This window comes from Seriola aureovittata, chromosome 8, assembly GCF_021018895.1.
Source record: "Seriola aureovittata isolate HTS-2021-v1 ecotype China chromosome 8, ASM2101889v1, whole genome shotgun sequence".
NCBI classification, from domain to species: domain Eukaryota; kingdom Metazoa; phylum Chordata; class Actinopteri; order Carangiformes; family Carangidae; genus Seriola; species Seriola aureovittata.
In genome coordinates this window covers 18,740,537-18,767,116 of record NC_079371.1, presented here as the reverse complement: position 1 = coordinate 18,767,116, position 26,580 = coordinate 18,740,537, and the positions used below count along the sequence as shown (strand labels likewise).

Genomic DNA, 26,580 nt, shown 5'->3' with positions numbered 1-26,580 from the left:
ATCTTGAGTGCAAAGTCCACTTGATACAAACATAATTAGAGCCACTACAGCTTAGTTTATGTTATGAGATCAGATGTGCTAGTGTTCCATTCTACATTTCAATGAGTAACTGGTGATAAGGGCACATGGATAAAGTTAGTAAGCTGTCGGGAAAAATGGTTCAAAGCCCTTTGAAACTGTCAAAACAGATTTAAATGAGTGGTTGAAGCCAAAATAAAAGTTTGTAAAATGGCAGCCAGTTTATAGCAATATAAAGAAATAAAGTGTACAACAGTTAGTGTCACTATGGTACCTTTACTTGAGGAACACATAGCATTACAGAGTAATTTGAGACACAACAGGAAATGGATGACCTTTACAGTAGAAAGACCAGTTATACCAGGGCTTGTGATTATCACCGTCCTTGATCAGAGACGCTGCAGTAACAATAGTATAAAAAGAAAAATAATGACCAAAGAGGAAAAACATCTTGGCCTACATGTTCTCTCCTTACAAAACCAAACCTTCTTCACAATTTATATAACAATAACTTCATGGATTAACAATCAGTAAACAAATTCAGGTACCATGTAAAAAAAAAAAAAAAAATCAATTTATTTCTTAGCAAAAACAAGACATTCACTATATTTTTTTTGCAATCACTGAAATGGAATGGAAACAGTCAAATCTAGGACCTTTAACAGCGTTGAGGAAATATTTGGTGTAAATGAAATGAAAGGTACACAATGATCGCTGTATTAAAAGAAACCCCTAATCTAAGATACTGTATCTGTAACATGCATGAAAGAACCTGTGAAAATACTGGTTTTAGTGGCAGCCACTGAAACAATGAAATAATGAAGAGCTGATGTAATCCTGTATGGTGGAACAGCAAACCCAAAGGCACACAGTTTGAATACTGGAGATTAAATGTCAGATTGGAAGAAAAAAAACTCACGTTACGTGATAGAAAATGTATTTTTGTGGTACAGGTTTATAGAAAAGAACAACACTTCCTTCAAATAATCAGTCCCTTTTTCAGTACTGGGAAATAAACAGTGATATTCAGGTTGACAAATAGATTGGGCTGAAAATAGAAAATAGTAAATAATACATTTTGATTTCACCCACTTTTTTAAATCTGTAAATCATTCAGCCATGATCTGAAAATTTCCCTATGATTGAACACGTGTAGTGCACAGATTTGTGTCATGTGCTGCTTGATCATATTTAAAATATGTGAATATCAGCACAAATCTCAGCTATTTTTTTTTTTTTTTTTTTACTTCATTCTAAAAATATCAGCTGAAGCCTTCAAAACACCCATACTGGTTGAACCCTGACACACAGTACTTTAGATTTCATCTCCACAGTAACAAAAAAGCTTCCCCCTCCTCTCCTCTCCTGACACTGAAGATGCAGGAAGCAGACATGTGATAGTCAGCGTCCACACGTCAGCAGAGCAGATGGGAGCCTGAGAGGAGCCCCAGTAACTGAGGTGCAGTAGTGGCGTGTAGCCTGGTAGTTAGATCGAGTGCCGGAGCCACTTCATTGGTCACGGTGATACAATCTCCACAAGGAAGTTGGTTCGAGCAGAACTGGATTTAGCTAACAGGCTAGCAACTTTGCACTTATAAATAAAATGTGTTGGGTAAGGTGAGGAGCGATCCTCATGACATCTTTCCTATCTGGATCTTCTTCCAGGCCTCTGAAGCGGTGAATATACAGGAGTCGATGATGCCTGCGACTGTGAACGTCCCTCCAACAATGGCACAGATCTACAGAAAACAAGTCGTCCCGTCAGTCTCAGTGTTTCAAAGCTGTTAAGTTTTCTTCTCTGGTTATAAATGGCTCAATATCAGCTGGCTTTAATCACATTTAATCATAACAATACATTACACGGACAACTCGGTATGTACTGGAGTCCAGCAAAGAGCTCTGCTGCTGCTTGACTCACAATCTTAGGCCGTGACTCATAATCACACTATACGCACAGTCATCTCCTACCCATGCCTTAAGTCATGATAAACCTAAACAACACAAAGGACAAATAACAGTGTATCTCAACAGCCAGCAGCCAATATACCTCTGACTGCATTATCAGTCAGCAGGGAACTTTCCTGATGAGGTGGTACAGCAAAAAATTTCTAGACTGACCGGGTCAGGTGGGGGATGGAGTCAGATAAAAGGAATTTAGGAGGTAAAGGGATTTTTTTTGTACAAGACAAAATATAAAGAAACAAAGAAAATATAGAAAATATAAGACCTCTTATATGACCACTAAAAAAAAAAAGAACCCTAAAACCATACAAGTAAATGTGAAAAGTGAAAAACTACAGAAGTATTCCCACTTTAGGTCTGTGAGACATACTGTGTAACAACTGATCAATTTAATAATATAACATTACATTGTTTTACTGATGTTGGAACAACACAAAAAGCTGGAATTATAAAGCTGTTATGGCTAACATGTTAGCTAACAGCCTTTTTACACATCCAGCAGACACAGAGCAACATTAGCATTGACCTGAAGTTGTATTTCTGGCCACCCGATGAATACAAGAAAATATCCCCTCTCCTTTTGGCTCAGTTTTTTGTTTCTATCAACTCCTGAGGTAAATATTTAGCTCATTAGCTGCTAAATGTTTGCTATGTTCACGAGCTAATCACTAACTGTCTTCTGTATGATGATGGGCAGGTAGCGTACAGTGGGTTTATCAGAGATGTCTTGAGGTAAACTTTTGCCTGCTGATGAAAACAGCACTGATGAGAGCACTATGGGTCAATCAAAATCAAAGAGTGAAACAATGATCTGAAAGAAGATAAAAGCCTCTGTGAGCTGAGGGGAACTAAAATGTTGATTTTTAGCAGGTATAATGTTAAACATGTGTACCATCTTAGATTAATGTTAAGATTTGTTTTGTTGGTCACAAAGTATTAGACTAAGTTTCTAACCTGATGGTGTCACAAGAGGAAAAATAGGATTCATCCTCTGGGCATCATGAATTTCTGTCAAATTACGACCAACTGACCAAGCTACTGGCGTTGTTAAAAATACATTAGAACCGCTTTGAGGTAGTGTTTTAAAATCATCACTTTCACTGTTTATAAGACCTTGAAAGGCCTTGAATTTAAATAAATCAACATTAATGTGAGACATTTTGCCACAGATTTTGGTTTCTGGCAAATCCCAGAGATGAATCCACTCACTGTTGTGATGAAGCGGTAGAAGGGCTGTCTCCTCTCTGTGTACTTGACCGTGATTGGACTGAGGTCGTATCTGAACCAGATGGCCGGGATGATCCTGCCCGTGTGGCTGTAAGCAACGTATTCCTGTGTGGGAAGGAAAAAAAAAAAAAAAAAGAGAGCGTGTTACAAAAAGTGTTTTGGACTCTGCGACATGTGAGATCGATTTAATCAACACTGAGTCGGTCAATCCCATTATGTTTCGAAAACAATTTAGAGCAAACTGTAATTTCATTCTCATCTGTAGTGATGTTTACGAGTCATTACTGAACTGGTTTTGAATGAAGTCATTCAAAAATCTTAAAATGAAAGAATGAAAAAAAAAGAACATTGGCTGAATAAACTCAGATGAAGTAAGCAGGAGGCGGCTACAATGAGCTGAGTTATTGTTACGTGATGTGATGAAATTTGATAAGAATAATAAATTTATCATGGAAAAAAGACTGTTGAAGTCCAAGCACAGATGTGTGCCTCAGCTGGACCTTTATTTATGCTCCTGCAATGAGATTTTGGAATATTTTGCTCAGGCCCTCATCCTCCCCGCTTCACAGCTGACCTGCACTGTTATTACTTCAAACTCCAAAACCCAGCTGTCAGTCAACACAGTTCTAGGAAGTGTGTTTATGGTTTGTTGACATCTAGGGAGCTTTTCCAGTCACTAGGGGTGAGCTTTCACTTCCGGGTGAGTGCACAAGTTAACACGGAGATACATGCTCGGACCATATGTTGGGATGGTCGCTCTGCTTCCATGACGAGTGCAAAAACAACATGACATAGCGGTGTGATTTAATGAGAAGGGTGGAAAGGAAAAGAGAGGTAATAGCGAGGATACAGCACCTTGTTGGCTACCGTGTACTGGTAGGAGAACCTCTGTCTGCCTGACAGGTCTTCATACACTGTTGGAACAATCTTCAGTATGTAGTCATGAGAGGCCAGAGCTGCAAGAGCAACAAAGTAATTTCAATGACAAAATGTTGTTTCCGGGGTCCAAAAATGGATACAGTTTTGATCATGACGCAGACGACTGGAGACTTTCTGTTTGAGCTGCAGTGTCAGCTGTTTGAATCAAGTTTCCACTGTGTTTGGATTTAATTGCCGTCCACTAGGTGTCTCATTTCATTGCATCACGCGAGTGGCCTTACATAAAAGTCACATAGTGGTTATGATGAGTACATGTGCAGTGTGGATACGTACGATTAGATGAGAGCTTGTCGGCCCCTCCCAACGCATTGAAGGCTCCTTGTACTTTTTGTACCTGTGTGACAAAAGGGGAAAAAAGAGATCTGTGTTGTGCCTTCATGCTGCAGATCTTGTCAAGTTTTCTAGGCTGTGTTTTGTGTGTGTGTTCCTACCTGAAGCTTTTCCCCAAAGGCCAGTTTGTGGATGGTGTGTGTCATGTCAGGGCTCTGGGGCTGTGCAGTAGCGCTGTGTGTCGAAACGTGGAAGTTTCCTGGTACCTGAAGGCAGGCAACACACATAAACACATACACACAGCAAAGTTTGTAAGCCAATAACAGCACAAGCACCTGCAACACATTTAGTTAACTAATGACGGAATCTGACTGAACGCACTCTCTCGGTTGGAAACTAAAAGGTCCGCGCCTCCGGAAGAAAGATCTTCCCACTTTAACACGTTCCACATATTTCCATTTATTCCATGAGCAAGAGTGTTAAATGTACAACTGCTGGGTTAATCATTTTAAATGCAATGGAAAGACTGACGCACAAAGTGGTAGTGGGACAAACAGAGCTTCACGGGGCCCAGACTGTAGTATGCTGTCAGGTGTAACTGAATCCCCAAGCTCTTCCATTTAGCATAACTCAATTTAGACTGGAGGAGGAAGCAGGTCGGGCTCATTTGTCTCAGACAGGGGATCAGCCACTATGTTTAACTCAAGTGCAAGACAAATATACGGCATATAGTCCAAGAGCTTAGGTCCCACAAAAACTCTTATCTGATCCACCATAATGTAATTACTGGACAGAAAAGACTGACTTTTGCCATTTTCTGAGGGGGATCAGGCACATAAAACAAGTAATCCCTCGAGTGTGTGGGGGTCATTCTTCTTCTCCGCTCCACTATGAGATAACGCCTTACTTTGTTGATGGTGAATTCTCCCTCAAAGCGACAACCGTCACCCTGGTTGAGAGGAATCTTCATGGAGTTGTCAATGTGACCGACCTCATGGCGGCCCATCTCATCCTGGATGTCCAAACCTACCACTGAAGAAAAACAAAGAGATACGGGAGAAAATTTAAATATATAATGAACAAGAGAGAATATGAACCAAAATATTAAACAGTTTCCTCTGCCGGTTTCAAACTTTTACTTTTCAAGTGCTAAGAAAACACAGAAACTAGAACTGCAACTGAAACTTTTTTTTACTGATTTATCTATCCTTTATTCTAAACTAATTCATCGGTTGTAGTGATTGGTTTAGTGTAAAAATAATGCCAGAAAACACTGAAAAAGTTTCGATGACAGTTCCCCAGAGCCCAACGTGACGTCCTCAGAATTCTTGTTTTATCTGATTAACACACAAAATCCAGACACTCAATTTAGCACAATATAACACACAGAAACGTAGAAAGTTCTCACATTTGAGAGGCAGAAACCAGAGGACACTTGAATTTTTTTTAACAAATTATTAAATATCAATTATCAAATTTGCTGAAAATCATTTTGTTGTTGTTGTTTGACCAGTCAATGTATTGTTTCAGCTCTATGAAAAACATTTGCTGCTTTCCTCAATTTTGATCTTTATTTTGGTCTTTGAGTTCAACAGAGTAAAAAATAAAAAATGAATGAATCCTAAATTTATCCAAGTGCATCATTACAGACAAAACAAGTTGTGTGAAGACATCACCATCTTGTGACTGGACTCTTTATTGATTAAACTATTCATTGGTTAATCAAAGACATTAATAATAGATTTACAGATGATGAGAATAATCATTAGCTGCAGATTTTTTTTTTTACATTCAACAAGCAAACTGGTACTTTCCATTAGAAGAGAAAGAGAAGAATAAAGAGAGAGATTTTAAATATCACAACAGTGTGGCCCGCAAAGTAAACACACAAAGTCCAAACAGACCACCTCTCCTGCCTGTTGCCCTCTCCCTGTCTGTGTTTTTCCATCTAGACTTCCACACCACCCCCCACCCCCTCCCCTGCAAGCCGACGTGCATTGGCACACTGGCAGTGGCCTATTTTCAGAGGCTGCCTGTGCTCTGTGTTGGCCAGCAGTGCAGAGAGGGATGTCTGTTGGATCTGTGCTAAAACCTCCACACGCCGTCCGTCTGACCTTTGACATTCAAGACAAATTTGACCCCTCCCCCCCTCTGCCCACTTCTGCCCCACGTCTATCTACATCTCAAAATACAGTGCACAAATGTGAGTGAAGTCCGCCCGTGTGAGAGCTGGTTGTTTCTCCTTTTTAAGACATTTAGGACTGGAAGTGTGTTCATGTAAAGTGGGTGGGCTGGTGTGTGTGTGTGTGTGTGTGTGTGTGGGGGGGGGTTATTATAAGGATATTACACGCGGTTCTGCTTTTCCATGAAGTCACAAATCAAGACCTGGCAACCCGTAAAGGTCAGTGGAGGGAGACAGTGTTTAACTCTGGAGCGGCAGAGCAGATAAATAGTAAAAAGAGATGGAAATGCCAGCTTTTCCATGATGAGAATGATTTCTCTCTGCAAGTAAATTTGTAATGGATGACAACCTGTTTGGAGGCCTGGAAAATAAACTGACAATATTAACTTGCAGGGGCAAGGCCTGAGGAACATTTCTGCTCATTACATGCAGCTGCACTGTGGTTACACCAACGTGTTTGAACTGGTATTTAAGAGCGCCCTACATTTCTGACAAAAAAAAAAAAAAAAAGTTTAAATTCTGCAAATAAACAAAACCACCATACATACAATCATCAAGAGCTTTAATTGGAAACGGCAGGGGACGGCCTTTGTTTAGGCATGCCATGAGCGAGCTTGTCTAAACACATGGCCAACAGCTGTGTGTCTGCATGCCAAAGCCTCTCTCGCTGAAATCTGGACTTCATTTTTCACACAAGCATTTATTGGCTTTGCCATTTTTGGATATCGCTTGAACTGAATGGATGTGTGTGTTTTCTGTGCTGCCGGAGTAGCACCAGTGTGTGTGTGTGTGTGTGTGTGTGTGTGTGTGTACATGGATGTGGTGTGTGTGTGTGTGTGTGTGTGTGTGTGTGTGTGTGTGTGTGTGTGTGTGTGTGTGTGCGCGCGCGTGTGTGTGATTTGTCATTGGGCATAGTTTCTGAGGAGAGTCATGAGGAGCAAATAACCAGTGACTGCTCTGCGTCCTGGCACGCTTCAACTGCCCTGCCCACTTCTCTGACATCCAAAGTACAGTAGACGAGCCAACCGAGGCAACTTCATGTCAAACTCAGATCACGGCTGTGTGGCAGCATGAGATCAAACAGAGGCGACAAAGATCTGAGGTCTGGCGTAAAGTCTAGTGTTATCTAGCAGCATGCATCAACACCGCAGGGTAAACAAACCATTGTGTAGCTTTGAGTCTATTCTTTATCTAGGGAATCATTTATCTTTTGCCAATATGCCGTGTTAAATGATAGGGCAGAGCAAGTATGACACAGTCTGATAAAGGGAAAAACAAACTGTAAAAAAGAGGCCATAAACAGTGTGAAAAACATAACACACAAACAGGAAGTGTAATGAAGAGAAACTGAGGGTTATATATATGTATATATATATATATATATGTATATACTCACAATCACAGTGTAAGTTTGGCAAACTGATGTTTAAACTCACATCTATCTTCCCACCACTGTCTTTATCAGGATCATCCACATACAGTTCATTTACTCTGTAATAGGCAGAAAAGAGAAAAACAGTTAGATAAGCTGAAACCTTTAATGAGAGGGGGAAAAAAGTCATTTATACTAAGAAAAAGACCATTTTCTCCTCTGACAACATGTCATTTGCGCACTACTTTAACAGTCGAGGATTCATCTTCTGCCAAATTGCAAGTAAAAGAGCATTTGTGTATCTGTGTCAGTGTATTTCCTTTCTGTCACACCCTCCCCAAGTCATCACTTATTACACATTGCCAAGAGGCTGACGCATGCACAAAGCCAATTTCCTGTGAGACAATTGACTCCACTCATTGGTTACAACACGGGCCGAGCAGGATACATCATAATGAGGGCAACGACATTCATGATTAAGTTCCTGTCTTGTATATTTCAGATGGCAGGTCCTGTGCCCGTGTGGCAACAAAGGGGACTTTCTTACGATTCGATTGTTTCAGCTACAGGATATTACAAGATAACACGGCTGTTAAAGGTGCATCGACTGGTGTTGATACCTACATTTCAGTGGCTATGAATCCCGTCAGCTCAGATAGGAACAGGAAAAGTATGAAGACACAGCAGAGAATGGAAACTGTGGGCAAAGAGGAAGAAAGTTAGAATGAACACCTTGTTTAAACTTAAGTCACTGCTGAGTTTTATGTACGGCACTTCAAGGAATGATGTAAACAAAATGAGTGAGGGCTCTTCCAACCTTTGAGAATGGCTGACCTAAGCTATTGACATTAATGAAATCACAGCAGCCGTAAAAATTGTCCCGAAATAGCTGTTTTACTGGCTACGTTAAGCCTGCCATTACGCAGGTTTTTAAAAGACCCTCCTACACTAATTACACATTAAATACCAGCACAACAGGCAGCCATTACAGCATATCTGCTTTCAGAGGGGTGAGCTCATGCTGCACAAGTCCTACAAACGGTTCTTTTTGGGTTTCCTTAAACAAACTTCACACAATCACCCAGACCAAAAATGGCTCCAACAAAGAAGCTTTACAGTGAAGGTTTTAATGAACAGCAAGACAGGGACCAGATTAGGAATATTAACCTTAAATATTAAGTATTTTTGTTCAATCTGAGCCAAAATAAAGTCTGAGCTTAAAAGGAGAAGCAGCCAGGCTGTCTGTTTCATTTCATGTGTCAAACTAATCAGTCGAAGGGTCATATAAAAACGTCATGTGTTTACTAAGATAAATATGGAAGGAGCTGATCTGTGTCTGCGCAACTGTGGTCTATCTGGTATGACAAGAGCCTCAGTCAGACAAGCTCTCACTCAGCAGGTGAGGCGTGTTTACGTGACAACCGTCTCCCAGGATCACAATCACATGACCTTGTGGTCGGCAGAGCGTCACAGCCAAACCTGTGGTTGGCAGAGGCTTTACATAAGGTAATGTTTAACCAACAAACAATAGGAAGCATCGCTATGACACATAGGTCACTTATTCAGGTTCATCAAAAGACGTGTACAATATTTCTTCCTGAGCCTCAAAGGATGCAATACTGGAAGGGGATTACTAAAGATGAGTGTAATGGACTGCTGCTGATTTAAACTTCAACAGCTCTGCAATGGAAATACTGACAAGGCAAATGATTTAGAAAGACTTCACATGAGTGTTTTCTTTTTCTTTTTTTTTTTTTTCAAACCTTAGCTCATCCATCCTAGTGCTCGCACTTAAGATGAAATAGACTCAAAAGTTGCTTCATTCTCACAGACAGGAAGCTTTTCTTTCAGAGCTGTGACACTAAGGATCGGATTCGATAACACCATGAATCAGTCCATGACACCCAAAATTAGCCCTACACTTCCGTAATCAGATGTTCTATTTATTTTTGTGTTCTACCCGAAGCTCATTTTCTCCCACACCGCACAGGCAGGACAAACAAATAATAGAATTATTACAAATCAGTCAAACAACAGATTGATATATTATGTCCAAAGTGAGAAGGGCTCCAGAAAAACCACTGTTGCAAAAACAGAGCTATTGTTCAAAGTAAATACCGTAAAAATTGAAGCCAAAGGAATGTGGCCCTAAAACAGAATAACAAAAGCACTTGGGGTCAAATATTTGGCCTTTTGTGAAAAGAGGGAGTCTGTTTCTGGTTGCCTCTGAACCACACAAACCAAACTGTAAGTTGAGCGGCCGTGGGTGAAGCACTAACAGTTGTCTAATATCTGAATCAACCAAATGCCCTCACCCCTAGACAGAGGACGGAGACAGGAAGGGAGTCAACTCCATACAGGAAGAACTTCCATCCATTTCCTCATGGGTGGAAACTCGTGTGTATATCTTTAGCAAATTCATTCTCTTCCCTGTCATCCAGGAAGGTGTTTATAAACTGTGTAAAACTGTTCACCATTCACTAACAGCGTTGTTTATCCACTCTGTCATCAGGTTGGAGCTGACATTCAGTTCTACCCTGCGCTGCTCAATGAATAACCAAACTAGAAGATGACTGAGGAGCCAAAAATGTGTCATCAGGTCTTTTGTATGCTGCTTAAGAGTGAATAATCAATACTATCCCTGATTACACAATGACTTGTCGGTGACAAGCGCGAAACACATGATCTGACAGGAAAACCATTCAGATTCACAGTGATGACTTCTCAGGTGCCTGTGGCAATGAAAGAGCACGCTCATTAACATTCTTACCATACTAGTTGTAGCAAAACAGGTACTGCCCATTGACTGACTCTGTTGGGATACACCTCTGCGCTGAGACAGGGACTTGATTTACAAGTGTCATCTCCTCCCTTTTCCTAAACTGTTCCTCAATACATCCACCCACTTAGTAGTGACTGGTATATCTCTCTCTCTCTCTCTCTCTCTCTCTCTCTCTCTCTCTCTCTCTCTCTCTCTCTCTCTCTCTCTCTCTCTCTCTCTCTCTCTCTCTCTTCTCTCTCTCTCTCTCTCTCTCTCTCTCTCTCTCTCTCTCTCTCTCTCTCTCTCTCTCTCTCTCTCTCTCTCTCTCTCTCTCTCTCTCTCTCTCTCTCTCTCTCTCTCTCTCTCTCTCTCTCTCTCTCTGTTTACATTCTAATGAAAAGTGTGCACGTTAAACTCTACAGGTATGCTAAATACTACCACTAGCTAAGCACTACTAGAATGGCAAAGTCATTTGTTATTGCTATCTAAGAGCCACAGGGTTTTGTAGATGGTAGGAATAGCAAAATGTGACATAAAACATGACTATCAGTTGAAATAAATCATCCAAAAAGGTATTATTTTGATGAAAGTCTGTCTCTGTTACTTTTGTTTTCGTTTCACTGAAAAGAAAATACACAAAACATTCACAATATTGAAACATACAAATTGAAACAAAATGCTGCAAGTACTGCAATTTAAGGCTAAGTTAGCTAATGATATTGCTGAAAAAATGAATAGCGTGAACAGAAACAGTCAAAGGAATAGTTTGACATCATTTGTACACACTTGTCTTCTTTCTTGGTCACGGCTGGATGAGAAGGTGGATACCAAAACACTGAATAAAAATGAAAAACTGTGGTTTTATTATGAAGCTAGAGCCAGTAGCCAGTTAGCTTAGCTTAGCACAAAGATTGGAAACAGCTAGACCTCTAGCAGCTATAAAGCTCACTAACACATCAAATCTTGTTTGTGTGATGTTTTACACTTTGTAACCTTTGGACAGACTCAGGCTAGTTGTTTCCTTTTTTTCTTTAAGCTAAGCTAACCATCTACTGGTGGTGGTGTTTCATTTTTTATGTACATGAGAGTGGCTTCAATCTTTTCAGCTAACTTTCAACAAGAAAGCAAATAAGCAGATTTTAAGTTAGTGACACAAGTGGAAATAGAACTTTATTGAACCAAATCTGTACCAAACATTTTGCATATTTAACACTCAGGGATTCCAAATACATACGTGGAAAAATGGGCAACTAAAACTTGATGAATCATCATATAAAAATAAAAAACAACCAAAAAAAGAGCCTCATATTTTTGGCCCATTGAGGGTGAAGAACTACTCACTGAATGCTCCTGTGTATGTGGGCTGGGTGAGATCTTTTGGCACTTTCCTGTAGATATCGAATCTGAGGAGAGAAAGGAAGAGAAGGAAACAAAAAAAAAAGGGAAAGGAGGAGTGAGAAAAAAAATTGCAAATGTAAACACTACGTGCTGAGAAAAGAAGCACATTCTGTACCCATCAGGCTGTGCGATATTACAGAAGAGTGGTGGAATGTTAGCTGTGGACCACTGCCATTACACATAACAGGTCCAGACAGCCAGCCGCAACACACACACACACACACACACAAACTACAGGGTTACACCTCTTCCTGTGAATGTGTGCTCTGTAATTCTGTCCTGACCCCAACAAAAGGTCTCTCACACTCTGCATGTACACAGCAAAACACAAAGCCAACATAAACACAAAACACAGACAAACCAATGAAAACAGACATAGAGGAATACAAACACAACTGTAGTAACGATGTAATTTACGATGATCAAGTCATATGGTTTGATCTTCTTGGCAGTAAGTGCAACAACACCAGCAGTGAAGGATTCAGTCTGACAACATCAGGCTGTAGATTTATTCTCATTTAAATCTTCAACTTAACATTTTCATATCAACGTAGGTATTAAAAAAAAAAAAAAGGATTGTGTGTACATCAGTGAATCAGAAGCGCAGGAGGATCATTACCACCTGACACAACCACAGCACTCTTGTGAAATACTGTTGTTGCCTATTTGGGGAGCTGAGAAGGGGGAAAAACTACTCAACACCAAAACTATTTAGGTTCATGAGTTCTTGCGCATGTCCTTTTTGGGCAGTGAAACATTTTCGACCCCAAACTCCATTGCTGACTGATGTAAACCCCACCCACCCTCACTTCTCATCTCTCGTCACACACACACTCTCTTTCTCTCTCTCGCTCCTTCCTCATCTCCTTCCAAAACACTCACATCTCTTCAAATTTCTTCCACCGTTAGCTGCCAGAGAAGTAATCACAGCTGATGCAATGCAGGGCAGTGGGGGGTGGGGGGCTGGAGGAAGTGGGAGGGAGGGCTTCCTGTCGAGCTCCGACCCTGCTGCTTCTCTTGTTTCGCCACAGTTCCTGTTCTCGCTCCTGTGTTTTCATCTAGCGCACACGGCCTCGCCCAACTTCCTTTCATCTCTTCCTCTCTCCCTCTGATCCGCATCCATCTATAACTTCCTGCACCGATGTCCCATCAGTATTAGATCACTGTGCGCTAATAGCCAGCCTGGCTGGATATACAGGGCAGACAGCATAGAGAGGAGGCTTGGAGGGGAACTCAGGGAGGGGTCGTCTGTATGCAGGATCAGAATAACTTCTACACTAACACACTTCCTGAATGTTAAGCTTCATGTGCAGAGAGGCAGAATCTCCTTCCCTCACATCCTCTCCACCCTGCCACAGTGCTGACCCCATGAAACAACCAAACAGGTGGGGCACAGTGATGTACAATGCTGTCATGTGAAAACCTTGAAACACTTGATTCCTGATTTCTATCTCTCTGAGCTCAGATCAAGGATTACACCCTCCCCCGTGTGGGTTCTCCTGGTAAGAGAAAATAAACAACCAGTGTTGTTTTGGAAACTTCGTCAACTTTCTTTTCTTAAACTCCAAACCGCATTTGTGGTCAAAGTGGCCAAGACAGAAACAAGAAGTGTATTTGTTGAAAAGTTGCCACGTGAGATGTGACGTATATAAGCAGTGCCAATAATATAAAGAACTATAGAAAGTAAATTGTGCAAGAAGGTTGTAAGAAGCCACTGATTATTACACATTTAAACATACTTCTTAATGCTCAAGCTACATCACAAACACATGACGCCACTGACTGCAGCCAAGTTGGAGACCAGGTTATAAATACTCACAGAGATCCTCATCTCTTGGTGTGTGACTATCTTTTTTTTTTAGCTGTCGTGGTCTCCCACTGCTAAAATCAAATGTGAGTGAGGAAACAAAATCTCACTCAAGTGGTCACTTGAGACCTGACATGGAATCTGATGCGACTGATGCGAACTGTAAATAGTCTCAGATTGATGTACAGTAGACAGGCCGGATATATCTGGACACAAGGTCTGAGTTACACTCTAAATTAAGGGATGGAAAGGTGGAGAAAATTTATAAAATGGCATCCCAGCACTATCTTGATATTGATATGATATTTAGTTAAATATTTGAAGTCACGTGATATGTTGGCCTCCTGCTGCAGCAGTCTAACACAAAAACCATGTAACCATATTTTTTGCTTGTTAGTCACAGTAGGGAATCACATGCAAACACACAACCCCCCCCCCCCCCACCCACCCATCACACGGACTCATCATTCTGCCTTGATATGACGGAGATTGACTGAGCTGTTGTACTACATTAAAATAGAAAGGCAGGTGCATCCACTATCTCACCAACGCTGTGTTGCACCTGGAGACCTGGTTCATGAGCACAGTTATAATCCCTTCTAACACTGAAAATGCTGGGCAGATGAATAAATACATACAGTCATTTGAATCAAACAGAATTATGGCAGGTTTAATTTATGTTGGAGCTGAAATGTCATAATAAAGACACTTCTCATACTGAATGCAAAATTGAAATGCTACAATGTTGACATCTGTTATGTTGTATGCATTAAAAACATATTACTGGAATAAATCTGAATATTTCTGAATAAAATATTTGATATATTTGATAGCATACCTTATATTCCACCAGTTGAAAATATATTTTTTATATCACATGACATGGCTTTTGTTTAATTTAACTGAAATGTGTGAATTAATTTGGTAAGGCAGCATTTAATATATATCATAACATATCATTTAAAATGCATTCATTTAAATACAAAACACACAAGTGTTATGGCAATAAAGACAATCTCTGTTTTTTGAAGAAATACATTTACTTAACTGTATTTATTTAAAGTATTGTCATACATAATTTAAAATGTATTTTATTTTATATAGTTACATTACATTTTATAGCAGATTTTGTCAGAGGTGCACAACACCTTTGTTAGACTTAGGGAGACTTATTTTTAGGTTGGATGAGAACTCAGTTTCACGTAATTTCCTTCACTGCGAACACTTTGTATTCATGAATATTAATGATGACTCAAGAGTTCATCTCTCGGTCTAACACTGACGTTTGTAATTTCCTGAATTACAGTCAACACATCTCCCTCCGTCACTTCACACTGCTCGGTCTTCTGTAAGGGCCGCAGATGTTTTGTGATTAGTGAGGACATGGTGTACCAGTATCTCTCTGTTGACACCATGAAGTGAAAGCACAGGGCTGCTTTTCAAGGAAAGAACCTGACTAAATGAACCATATCTCGCAAATGAGTCACAGTGAGTCACTGCTTCACCCCTTTTATGTATTCCTCCACATTAATGGATTGTTTAGTTCCTCTTCTCACATGTGATCATCTTACATAGGTAACGCATGCTTACTTGTGTAAGTAGATTTCTATTTCAGTCATCTGGTGAAAGTGTACATCAAGTATTAAACTGCAAAGTCACCCATCACTGTCAAGATTAAGAGATATAACATGCATTGACAAAACACTGTCAGCATCCGTACTGAAACTCTAAGTCACCATGATCTAATCGCCAGAGGGGCAAACACACTACCTCATCAGGTTGGCCCAAACCATGCCTACATATGTCAATAAATGACATAATTCTGAAGGTCAATTAAACGTGGGGATAAAAGCCTCTGAGCCATTCACTCATTCAATCAGAAGAGCTGCTGCTCAGTCATTCTGAAAGAGGGAATTCTTATAATTAGAAGCTGATTGTTAGAAGCTGTGCAGAAACACCATCAAAAAGTGACACAGCAAGTCAGCACATGCTGCTATAACCAATCACAGTGTTATTGCCATTTTTGGTAGTAAATCAAGAAACAAAGCATCTCAGAACATGAATCTGACATCCAATCCAGTCAGGTCGTTTTTGATTACATCATGAGAAACTGAATGAAACTATAAAATAATCAAATATAGTGTACAGAAAGAATTATAGAGTTGGAGCATTTGAAGAGGGGGCGCAAAGAAAACTATTTTTGAGCGGACCAGAACACTCATGAATTTTTGCTTGAAAAATAGCTAAAATGATTAATGATTTGTGAGGGTACAAGGAATTTTCTTTATATTAGTAATTAACTGAGAGTAAAAAAAAAAAAATATAATAATAAAAAAAATAATACAATATTAGATCATTTAAAAGGAACTATTTGTAAGGTTTGCTATTTTTACATAGCCAACATTAGAGACGTTGCAAGTTCAGCATCAAACTTCAGTCTTTTACTCGCATAGAGCTGTCTCCAGCAGTGGAAAGAAATGCCAATGTTGACTGTTGTTTTGCTTCTATCACTGAGGTCATCATGCTAACCAGCTATACCCGGCCCGACAGACAGTCTGGTCACTTTCCGATACCGAGTATCGCCCAGTCTGCCCTGAAGAAATAGGGCTGCTCTGAGTACGCATTATAACCTTGTCGTGTAAATACAACAATGGCTGAAGCTCTTGGCAAGATTGAAAATAAATAGCAGTTAATGCTAATGTTGGCTATGTAACAATAGCTAAACTTACAAATAACTCCTTTAAAGTAAGCGTAAACACATAATGGACAGATGAATATGAATTTATCCTACATACAACTACTGAAACACATATCCAAAGTCTGATATACATGTATCGTCTTGCTTTTGTGATTTGTGACCCGTTTCTTAAGATTTACAAAATCTCTTATGAAAGATGCAATGAACTTGGGGCTAAGTGCAACTGATAGGATAGGAAAGTCAGAAAGTAATGAGAGACGGACTAACACATTGTTGATTTTAGTCTTTTCATGGGTTTTGCTTATATAAGAAAAATATAAAACACCCACTGTTAAAAAACTATATTTAATCTAATACAGCACAACATTCTGGGAATACATGCTACCCAAACGTATGGCGTAACCTACGGTAATCTATATGGTTACACACTCTCATCCTGTTGACTAACCCACCGATGTTTCTGACTGAGTGAAACAACCAGTTGGTTGGTCAATCGAACTATTTCCAGCTGTTGCAACATGAGTTTTGCATGATCATGGTATCACTGAAGCATCTGAACAGGAAATGACCAGTTCATAACCCAATGACACATTCACTCTCAGACAACCCTCCAACACAGATCATCTATTGTAGCAGTCGAAACAAGAGATATACGCCAGATGCTGTATTTTGGTAAATTCATTTGCTTATTGCGACACGGCTGTGGTCTGTAGGAAGGATGACAGCAACTGTTATTAGTTTGAGAGAAAGGCAGCTCGTGAATGAGCTAAGGCTTCTTCTTCTTCTCTGAAGTTTTTATATTTATGTCGATCAACTAATCAATTACTAGATGTTTCTGCACTATTGTGATCAGAAATAATATCATTCAATTCACCAACCACTAATTATTACTGAGGACATAAATCCAGTGTGTTTCCAAATGAAAACTTTGAAATTCAAAATAAAATAAAATTTGAATATTAAAGTACTCCTACATTTTTGAACAAAAACAGTACAAAATACAAAACGTTTTCTTGTGTGAGCCTCTCAAATAAGAGACTTTGCTGGTTTTCTTTGTCATATTATTGAAAACTGAATATCTTTGGGGTTTAGACTTTTGGTGAAATAAACAAGGTATTGTAGACTTCACCTTGGCTCCTGGGAAAGTAGTGATGCGCATTTTTGATTTTTTGACAATTTTGTTGCATATTATAACAACTGGAAAAAACTGGCAGATTAACCAGTAAAAATAATTGTTTCTTGTTGCCCTATTACTTTAGTTTTTTGTTTTTTTTTACCTTGACAAAATGAATACTAGTATTTAATTGATGACAGACCACCAGTCGGTATCTGTCACAGCTCAATAGTATGAAGTGACCACTGTGCAAACATCCTGTCCTTTATTTTGATTAAGGTGTGCTCTATTGACAGTTTCAACAGCCCTGTACAGTAGGTGTGACTATTAGCTCTGTGCTAATAGAGTATCAACAGATTAGGTGAATGGCTCTGCAGTACCTCTGCTCAGGTGTATTTCTGACTGCCCACCGTCTGTTTCTTACTGTTTTGAATGACTCTGAATGCTTTGACACATTTGTGTGTATTAAGATTATTGATTCGTAAACAACACTAAACCAGACCGTTACTTTTGCTTATTATAGCAAGCAGCTATGACACCACTGTGTTGACAATAACTTACTATGCTCTGAGGTTACTGTTATTAGTTTAACTTCTTGCAAATATTAGGAAGGATGAGGAAATCTGCACATGCGCAGGCTGGAACCCAGACAAAAGCTCAGTGAGCATACCTGAGCATCACTCCACCGACTCAACAACAACTCTACACCCCTGCGACAATGTGGCCCATTCATGCCAAATGTGAAACGGTATTGCTCCGACTGAGACTCGCTCATTAGTAGGCGATGCTTTGCCAGCCAGTTAATTCATCCAGAGCTCACCGACTGCAGAACCCCCCCGCCGTCCCTTCACGTCTAAACCCCAATGAACGGAAGCCCCGTACTCACCTCCTAACATCGAAAGGCATGATGTTTGCACGTTTGACAGGGAGGGGGTTAGCGGACAAAGCTACAAACGACGGGCAGCCTTACAGTTCTCTTCAACGCTACCGGCTGTTCATCGGTACCGGGCTGACGTCAGCTTAGGACGCTTTGCAAAAGCCGATTGGCTGAGAGCTACTTCCTGTTCCCTATGATTCTATTTCCTCCGAGAACAGTTCGTCGTTTTTATGGCTTTTTGTAACTTATGTGAAGACAGTGATCAGTTTCCATCCATTTAAAAAAAAAAAATTATGATAGAAGCGAGTTATAGGTTTATATTCAAGTAGTTTTAAATTATACCTTGTGTATTTGCATAAATTTATCTTCTTTTTTTGTTTGTATGTAGAACCATGCACAAAAACATGTTATGGCAACACTTTGCTTTAATTCCCCCTATTTAGCATTTAAATGCTTGTTTTCCGATTTTGTCATTCATCATATATTTATACAACAGCCTGCACTTATAGGAGCCCACAGGTGAAGTTATGGTTTGTTTTGATAAATACATTAATAAACACTTATATCTACTTACAACTACATTGTAGTCTGTTTTTAAATCATTTATTGAATGCTACAAACAAAATAGATACTCTGAGCCAGATTTAACTAGGTTACTTCTCTGAAGTCCCTGAACAATTAGGGTGTACAAGGGTACAGTGTAGGCTATGTTTTTAATCAAAAACTTTTACATGTATTTATTTATTTATGTACAGAAGAAAATAAGTGAGTAAGCTACAGTTAACCAAAACAGCTAACCCTAGTTTGTCTTTTTTCTCTGGCTAGATCTTAAGAAGGCATCCTAAAAATAGTATAAAATGACATATTCTACAATAACTAATGTAACAACATAACACATAGCCTACCGGTTTATGATGAACTTGATGTAGCATGAACACATCAATTAGCCTACATTTGAAGAATGAGAACAGGTTATACAGGAAATTACTTTATTTAAGAGGAGTTTCACTGAATACATCCATATCGTATACTGAAGTTGATTAGTCCAAACTTTCCAACTTTGGTTAGTGAGTAACTGTATGTTTATCTGGTTACTCTGTGACAGCCCCATACAACAGGGCATAAACCATGTGGCCTTTATGATAAACTTGCCTTGAAGACATTTTTATTAAAAATTCCTGTGGTGACGTCTAATGCCCTTGGTGACCCAAAATGTATCAACTACACTCTTTGGCTGACATTAAAAAACTCTTAGAACATTGTGAGAAAAGCCTGCAAATAATTAATCAAAACGGATTAAGCTACTTGTTACATGCAACAACAAAAAAAGGTCAGAACTAGAAGAAAGTAAACTTGTAAACTTATGTATCAGATCAGATCAGTTGATAGGCAAATTCATTTTCAAGACAAATGGCCTCTGCCTTAAACAGACTCAACATAAATGAAAGGAAAGTGAATGTATTTTTTCAGCAGGAATTTTTTTTTTTTACATTTTGAGTATTACATACAGTACATCAGATATATAGGTATCTGTGTATATTGGAGTGTAGGCTATTATAGTCACAACCCTGAAACAGCACTTGAGATTCTTCCCATTCCAACTCAAGTTTTTTTGGTCTCCCCACACTCATATATGCATGAAATTAAATGTTCTTGGGTCATATAATGTGTCGGCCATTGAGACACTAGAGGACAGGACAGACCCTGTGTTTTCCCACTGATGGCTCAGCTGTTGCCCCTAGTAACAATGACAGTAAACAGGCAGGGATGACAACAAGTGACAGCGAGGCCAGACCGCAGGAAATGCCTCTCATCCTCTGTTTCACTTCCCTTTCTGGATGAGAGCTACAGTTGGTTGTGGGCCATAATTATGGGAATCAGAAACAAAGCAACAATCCAGGCTCTATTTTCAGACCTCAATTTCAATATTGTGTCATTTACAGTCCACAACGCAAACACTCACACATTTGTATTCTTATTCTGGGAGGACATCTGCACCGATAAATGTCATCATGTAAAGAACAGGAGTTTTTGTGTAATTGAAATCAAAGTTTTGGATTCATACCTTTTTTTCTGCTTATCATGACCATGGAGAAAAATGTTGCTTCATCATTGTAGCCTACTAGCTGCCTCTGTTCAACTCGTCATCAGTTGTCTAATTTCTTTCCTTTAACTTCCAGAACATAAGGGCACCACTTCATGACTTGGGGGACGCATTTAGAGCGAGGACAAAATGTTTGGGTACAGACTGTTTTCAAGACCTGTTTGACCCAACTCCCCTGTATAGTGTGTAACATTCCTGCTTTGTGGCATGTGCCTCACAGTTGATTCATCTCACAGGAGTGTGAGGTTAAACCGGCTGGAGAGTTTTTGCACTCTGTTGTGATTCTTAAGTTTCTGTCCTTTAAGCTTCCCCTCCCCTCCCCCTCTTCCTTTCTCACATAACACATCCATCTTCCCTTTGCTTGAAGTTAAAACACTGGGCCAAAACAGAATGGATGTGGATTCACAAGTTACAGTAAAGTGAGAATGACGTTATGGCCTATATGTCAGCCTGATCTTCGGGAACAATATACAATGTGAAACTCCTATAGTTTTTATTATAAGTCGTTAATACAATGAATAAATGTTTAGGACAATGTGATAACATTAACAATGTAACTAATGAAGCACTGCTGAGCTGAAACTCAATGGGATTTTAAATGCAGGGCAATGTTGCAATACTACCTGTTTTTTAGTCTGCTAAGTAAACATTTGTTTCACAACAAAACAACCAACCCTGGCATGTCTCTGCTGTGTAGTTTCAAGACTCAAAGATTTTAACACACACCCTCCTGTCAGTGGATGCCTGTTGTCTGTCAATAATGATCCTCCCGGTTCCTTATTGTGAGACAGAAGTGTTGTCCACTCTGAGTCAGCAAACCACACCAACATCTGAAAAGGGTTTCCCAGGGTGATTGCAATCATGTTTGCTGTAAAAAAATATATATACACAAATTTTGGGAAAACCACCTCATCCATTTGTTTCAATTAGGTCACACATGAAACATAACTTACAGGTCAGGAGATCTCCATCTGCTGTTGTCTTCCTGGTAGACCAGTGTTTTGTTTCTCAGCATGTGGAAATTTACTGGACTTCAGATTTCTATACAGTGATTAACTTTTATGGTTAGCCTTTGCTCTCGGGGCATTGAACACTATGTACCTCTGACTAATAAAAACAAAGAATAAACTTTTATGGCACCTGTGGCAGATATTTACTTATTATCTTGTTATTTGTCAACTCTCAGGTGAAGAGGCAAAATTGAAATCTAATTAAACACTAACATCATGGAAAATTTGGCAAATTCCTTATTTACTGACATACATATTCTTTACACAAACACTTTAGAAAATGACTGATTATTATTTAGTGTGATAAAAGTATGATAATGATGATGATTGTAAACCTTTATTAGACCAGAATATGACTGCATTTTTCTTAGTTTAACCACTCCAACTAAACCAACTAATATGGAGCATACAAAGAATAATTCTTTAGCTGAGTTAATGTTATGACATTTAAAATGGAATTGTTATTTACATAGAATTAAAATACACCAGTCCATCAAGTTTGAGTTTTTTGGTATCTTCAGATTTCTAGTGACAGTCATTTGTAGTTTGTCCACTCACATGACTGATGTGACTCAATGAAAGAAAACAAAAAGCAGAAAAACAGGTTTTATTTAGGCAGAGTGAAGTTCTGAGATCACCAAGGGTAGGCTATGACTAAACTGATGGCCTACATTTTAGTCATCTTGTGGGCCCTACCCATTACGCTCTCACAACTGATGTTGTCTTTTGACTGCTTTTTAAAAAATCTGCTTTCTGTTTTAGTGCTTTACCGTCAAGAGTTAAGAAAGAAAGAGAGAAAGAAAGAAAGAAAGAAAGTAAGCAAGAAAAAAAAAATTAAGCAAGAAAGAAAGAAAGAAAAAGTAGACCTCTCCTTCATACTCAAAACTTGCCTAACACCGCGTGCCCGCGTGCGCTGCGCATGTACAGAAATGTCACGCATGTGCGCGAGCCCCGCTGTGACCCGCTCCCGCTGCACACTGGGCGGGCACGATGACGTCCGCAAGGCTGGCAGCAGGCCAGAAGGGGCGGCCCCTGACGTCAGTAGCTTCTCATTCACAAGCACGAGCGTATATAAACGCTTCCCAACGCGCTTAGAGTCAGAAGCTACTCACTGTAAAGTTCATTATAGGCAACCAAACTTCTAAAGAACCGCACCTACCGGATACACTCAAGAAGAGGAAAGGACCAGCTGATATAGTCTTAAAAGTTTTTTTTGTTTGTTTGTCTGCGTGTTTTTCTTTCTAAACAAGCAAACCGGAACAAAGGACTCGCCGCTTCAAATATTACTTTGAAACTTTGGCCAGAAGCCTTTTTTCACAACAGTCCAAACTTCTTTTGTCGGGCCTTACACTCTTTATGTATTTGGATTTAATACTTCTATCCCGCTGTCCTACTATGGTCATAATGGAGGTCCCCACCATCGACTGTGCGTCCCTGCGTGGCTTGATGGAGGGCGACGTTCCGGGCTGCCTGCTTCTGGACTGCCGCTCCTTCCTGTCCTTCAACTCGTCCCACATATCGGGCTCTACCAACGTGCGCTTCAGTACTATAGTGCGCAGGAGAGCGAGGGGGGGTCTGGGACTTGAGCACATTGTCCCCAACGAGGACACCAGGAATAGGCTGCTGTCCGGAGAGTACCAGTCCGTGGTGCTGCTTGACGATCGCAGTTTGGACTTAAGCCAGGCGAAGAAAGACGGGACGTTGATGCTTGCTGTTACGGCCCTGTGTCGCGACCCCTGTGGAGCCAGTGTTTTTATTCTTAAAGGTAAGCAAAGAGTGGGTTTCAGAGCCCTACACAATTGTTTTACTGTATCCTAACAACGGTACAACAAATGCGGATTACAGCTGTCACCAAACCATACCAGCTGGTGCTGGGAGTAAACAATGTTCCAAAATAGCCGCTTGAGCAGTTGTCACCTTTTGGAGACCCGTATTTAAATGTGGATGTGTCTCTGTGCTTCTCCTGTGATCTGACCTTGACGAATTTACCCTTTTTTTGTAGGTGGATTTGACACATTTTCCACCCAGTATCCAGAGATGTGCACCAAACCTTCCCCTCCACAAGGGCTCAGTTTGCCCCTGAGCTCCAGCCATCCCGGTAGTGCAGACCCAAGCTGCAGTCCATGCAATACACCCTTATATGATCAGGTTTGTGTATGTTTATTTTCTATGATCATAGATAGAACTCAACACAAGAACAGAAACTTTTTTTCACTTCCTGATGTTCTGCTATGGAGCTTTTGATGACTGAATGGGTTGTTTCTTTATTTTTCCTCTGTATAGGGGGGTCCTGTGGAGATCTTGCCTTTCCTGTACCTTGGCAGTGCTTACCATGCCTCCAGAAAAGACATGCTGGACATGCTGGGGATCACTGCTTTAATCAACGTCTCTGCCAACTGCCCCAACCACTTTGAGGACTCCTTCCTCTACAAGAGCATCCCTGTTGAGGACAACCACAAAGCCGATATCAGCTCCTGGTTCAACGAGGCGATTGAGTTTATCGGTGAGTGCATCCACTGCTTTTACACCTTTTTAAAATCTGTCCACTGCCAAATGTGAGCACCTATCACAGCTGTTACCTCCTGAGCCCGTTGATGGCAGGCAACACAAACACCCAACCCCCCCCCACCCCCCACCCCCCTTCACTTCACTCTTTGACTCCCGGATTTAAATTTTAAAAAGTTCCCTCCAAAACCGACCAGCTGGCTCAGCACAGGCTCCTCACTCCACCACAATAGTGATTACATCATCGCCACCTCTCAGGCGTAGAAAAAGGGATGCCCCCTTTTAAATGAATCGTGAGGCAGTGGCCCCAAACTAGTTTTGTAGTGGGTAGGATGGCTGGGCTTGAATAGCTCCCTCCACGCCACTCTTTGTTCTGACAGAACAAAAGGCAATTTCTCCTCACTCACTGTCGGCCTTCCTCCCAGATCAATACCCCCAGCAGGGGTCTGTTCCCCTCCTTTGTCCATTCAGACTGCCTCCTTTGGGAATAACCCCCACAGGCTCACACCCTGCACCCCTCTTAACTGTGTTCCTGTGTCTTAATGAGCGCCGTTGAATTTAAATAGCAACAGAAAGTGTTGCAAAGACTTTTGTGCTTGTGGTTTCCTGTGACAGGCTGTGTTGTAACCTTCAGTCTAGATGCCATCACCTCAAAGGTGTTAATGGTGCACTAATCTTGATTTCTCTTCTCTTCACCCCCACAGACTCGGTGAGAAATAAAGGAGGCCGCGTATTTGTGCACTGTCAAGCAGGCATCTCCCGCTCCGCCACCATCTGCCTTGCCTACCTCATGCGGACCAACCGTGTGAAGCTGGACGAGGCCTTTGAGTTTGTCAAGCAGCGCCGCAGCATCATCTCCCCCAACTTCAGCTTCATGGGTCAGCTCCTCCAGTTTGAGTCCCAGGTCCTGGCCTCGTCTACGTGCTCCTCAGAGGCGGGTAGTCCAGCTATTGGCAGCAGCAGCACAGTCTTCAATTTCCCCGTCTCAATCCCTGTACACACCTCAGCTGGTCAGCTGTCATTCCTCCACAGTCCCATCACCACGTCTCCCAGCTGCTGAGGAAAGTGTGGGCAATACAGACTTTGTTTGGACTTGAACTGCACCTCGCCAGTGACTCTACACAGAGCACTGCACAAAACACAGTCCTGATTATGATCCGTTTTTTGGTGATACTGGTATCACTACATAGAATGGGAGCTATTGTTTGGGTCAGTACATTTGACTCTGATCCGCTGGCCAATTGTCTGTTGGTCAGCCTCATCATTTCAAGGGGAGATTTGCTAACTACCGATAGGCAGTATTGATGTTTAACATCCTAAATGTGAAAGTTATCCACAGTATCCAATCCTGGATGACTTGGGAAATGGCTGAAGATAGTTGAGTTTATTCCTTCAGAGGAAATTATAAGTATCTGAATATTCCTTATTCAAAGGACTTTTATGAAGGCAACTGCTTTTGATAATCACAATCTTTTTTTTTTTTTTTTTTTTTTTAAACTAAACAAAATGGAGAGGGCTGACAGTTGTCTCAGGAATGTTGATATATCCTCCCAAATGTCTAGTTTGCTTTCTGTGCTGGTTAAAGAGAGCAGTATTAACCTGTTGTGCAAAATGGCATAGAAGTTACTCCTTCATTTGACGAACAATGAATGTATACCCCTCTTTTCATGTGGATGTGGCAGAAATATTCATGTTCAGTTTGAGAGTTGAGTGGGGTTGCCAATTCAAACGCAAACACCTGCCTTTCATGACATCATGAAACCATGACGATCCTGACACATTGGGGAAACCGACCATTAAATACCTCATGTTTCTGTACTGTGTACTGCAGTGCTGAGGCAGACAGAACCCCAAAAACTACTAAAATGGGGCCATGTAGTCTTCAGTGACTGCATTCTGACATATTTATTGAACTAAAGTAATATATTTCTTTATCATATCTATTTTTGCATATGTTTGTTTAAATTGTTGTTTTTATACCATTGAATAAATCTCATTTGAATTTTGTACTCAGTTAGATATCTGCTCATTTTTTCCATCTCTCCAATTAACCATGATTTTTATTATTGATTTAATCTGATAATTGATTTATTTTCTCAATTAATTGTTTGCTTAATGAGAAAATAGTAAGGAAAAGGGTCAAGCACAAATTCCCAAAGCCAGTTGACACTCAGATTGCTTGTTATGTCCAGTCCAACAGTCCAAAACACAAGCGAACTTGCAAATATACACATTTTGAATGGAAGCTGTAAAATCTTTAGCATGTTTGCTTAAGAATTTCCTACAATTAATCTTTTATCAAAATATTTGCTAACAACTGACTATTAGTTTCAGAT

The 26,580-nt window shown here is 40.3% G+C and overlaps 3 protein-coding genes across 3 annotated transcripts in view; 2 read left to right on the top strand and 1 right to left on the bottom strand.

Annotated features, from left to right (window-relative positions):
• The window catches only part of flt4 (fms related receptor tyrosine kinase 4), a 51,065-nt gene extending 49,225 nt beyond the window's left edge, over positions 1-1,840 (top strand). The window contains exon 31 of the mRNA XM_056382296.1: positions 1,684-1,840. The gene's annotated coding sequence lies outside the window, so the exon portion shown is untranslated. The remainder of the gene's footprint in view (positions 1-1,683) is intronic.
• On the bottom strand, positions 275-18,787 carry ergic1 (endoplasmic reticulum-golgi intermediate compartment 1). Its single transcript, XM_056382298.1, has 10 exons — positions 18,635-18,787; positions 12,073-12,134; positions 8,595-8,667; positions 7,995-8,089; positions 5,324-5,448; positions 4,578-4,682; positions 4,420-4,480; positions 4,063-4,163; positions 3,190-3,312; positions 275-1,757 (listed from the first exon to the last, which is right to left on the bottom strand). Exons 1-10 carry the CDS (start codon positions 18,652-18,654, stop codon positions 1,650-1,652), a joined length of 873 nt encoding a protein of 290 aa, XP_056238273.1. The 5' UTR covers positions 18,655-18,787; the 3' UTR covers positions 275-1,649.
• A 4,043-nt stretch (positions 18,788-22,830) lies between these two features.
• dusp1 (dual specificity phosphatase 1) lies at positions 22,831-26,253 on the top strand. Its single transcript, XM_056383249.1, has 4 exons — positions 22,831-23,504; positions 23,742-23,887; positions 24,023-24,242; positions 24,949-26,253. The coding sequence occupies exons 1-4, from the start codon at positions 23,096-23,098 to the stop codon at positions 25,302-25,304; spliced, it is 1,131 nt and encodes a 376-aa protein (XP_056239224.1). The 5' UTR covers positions 22,831-23,095; the 3' UTR covers positions 25,305-26,253.
• The last annotated feature ends 327 nt before the right edge of the window (positions 26,254-26,580 follow it).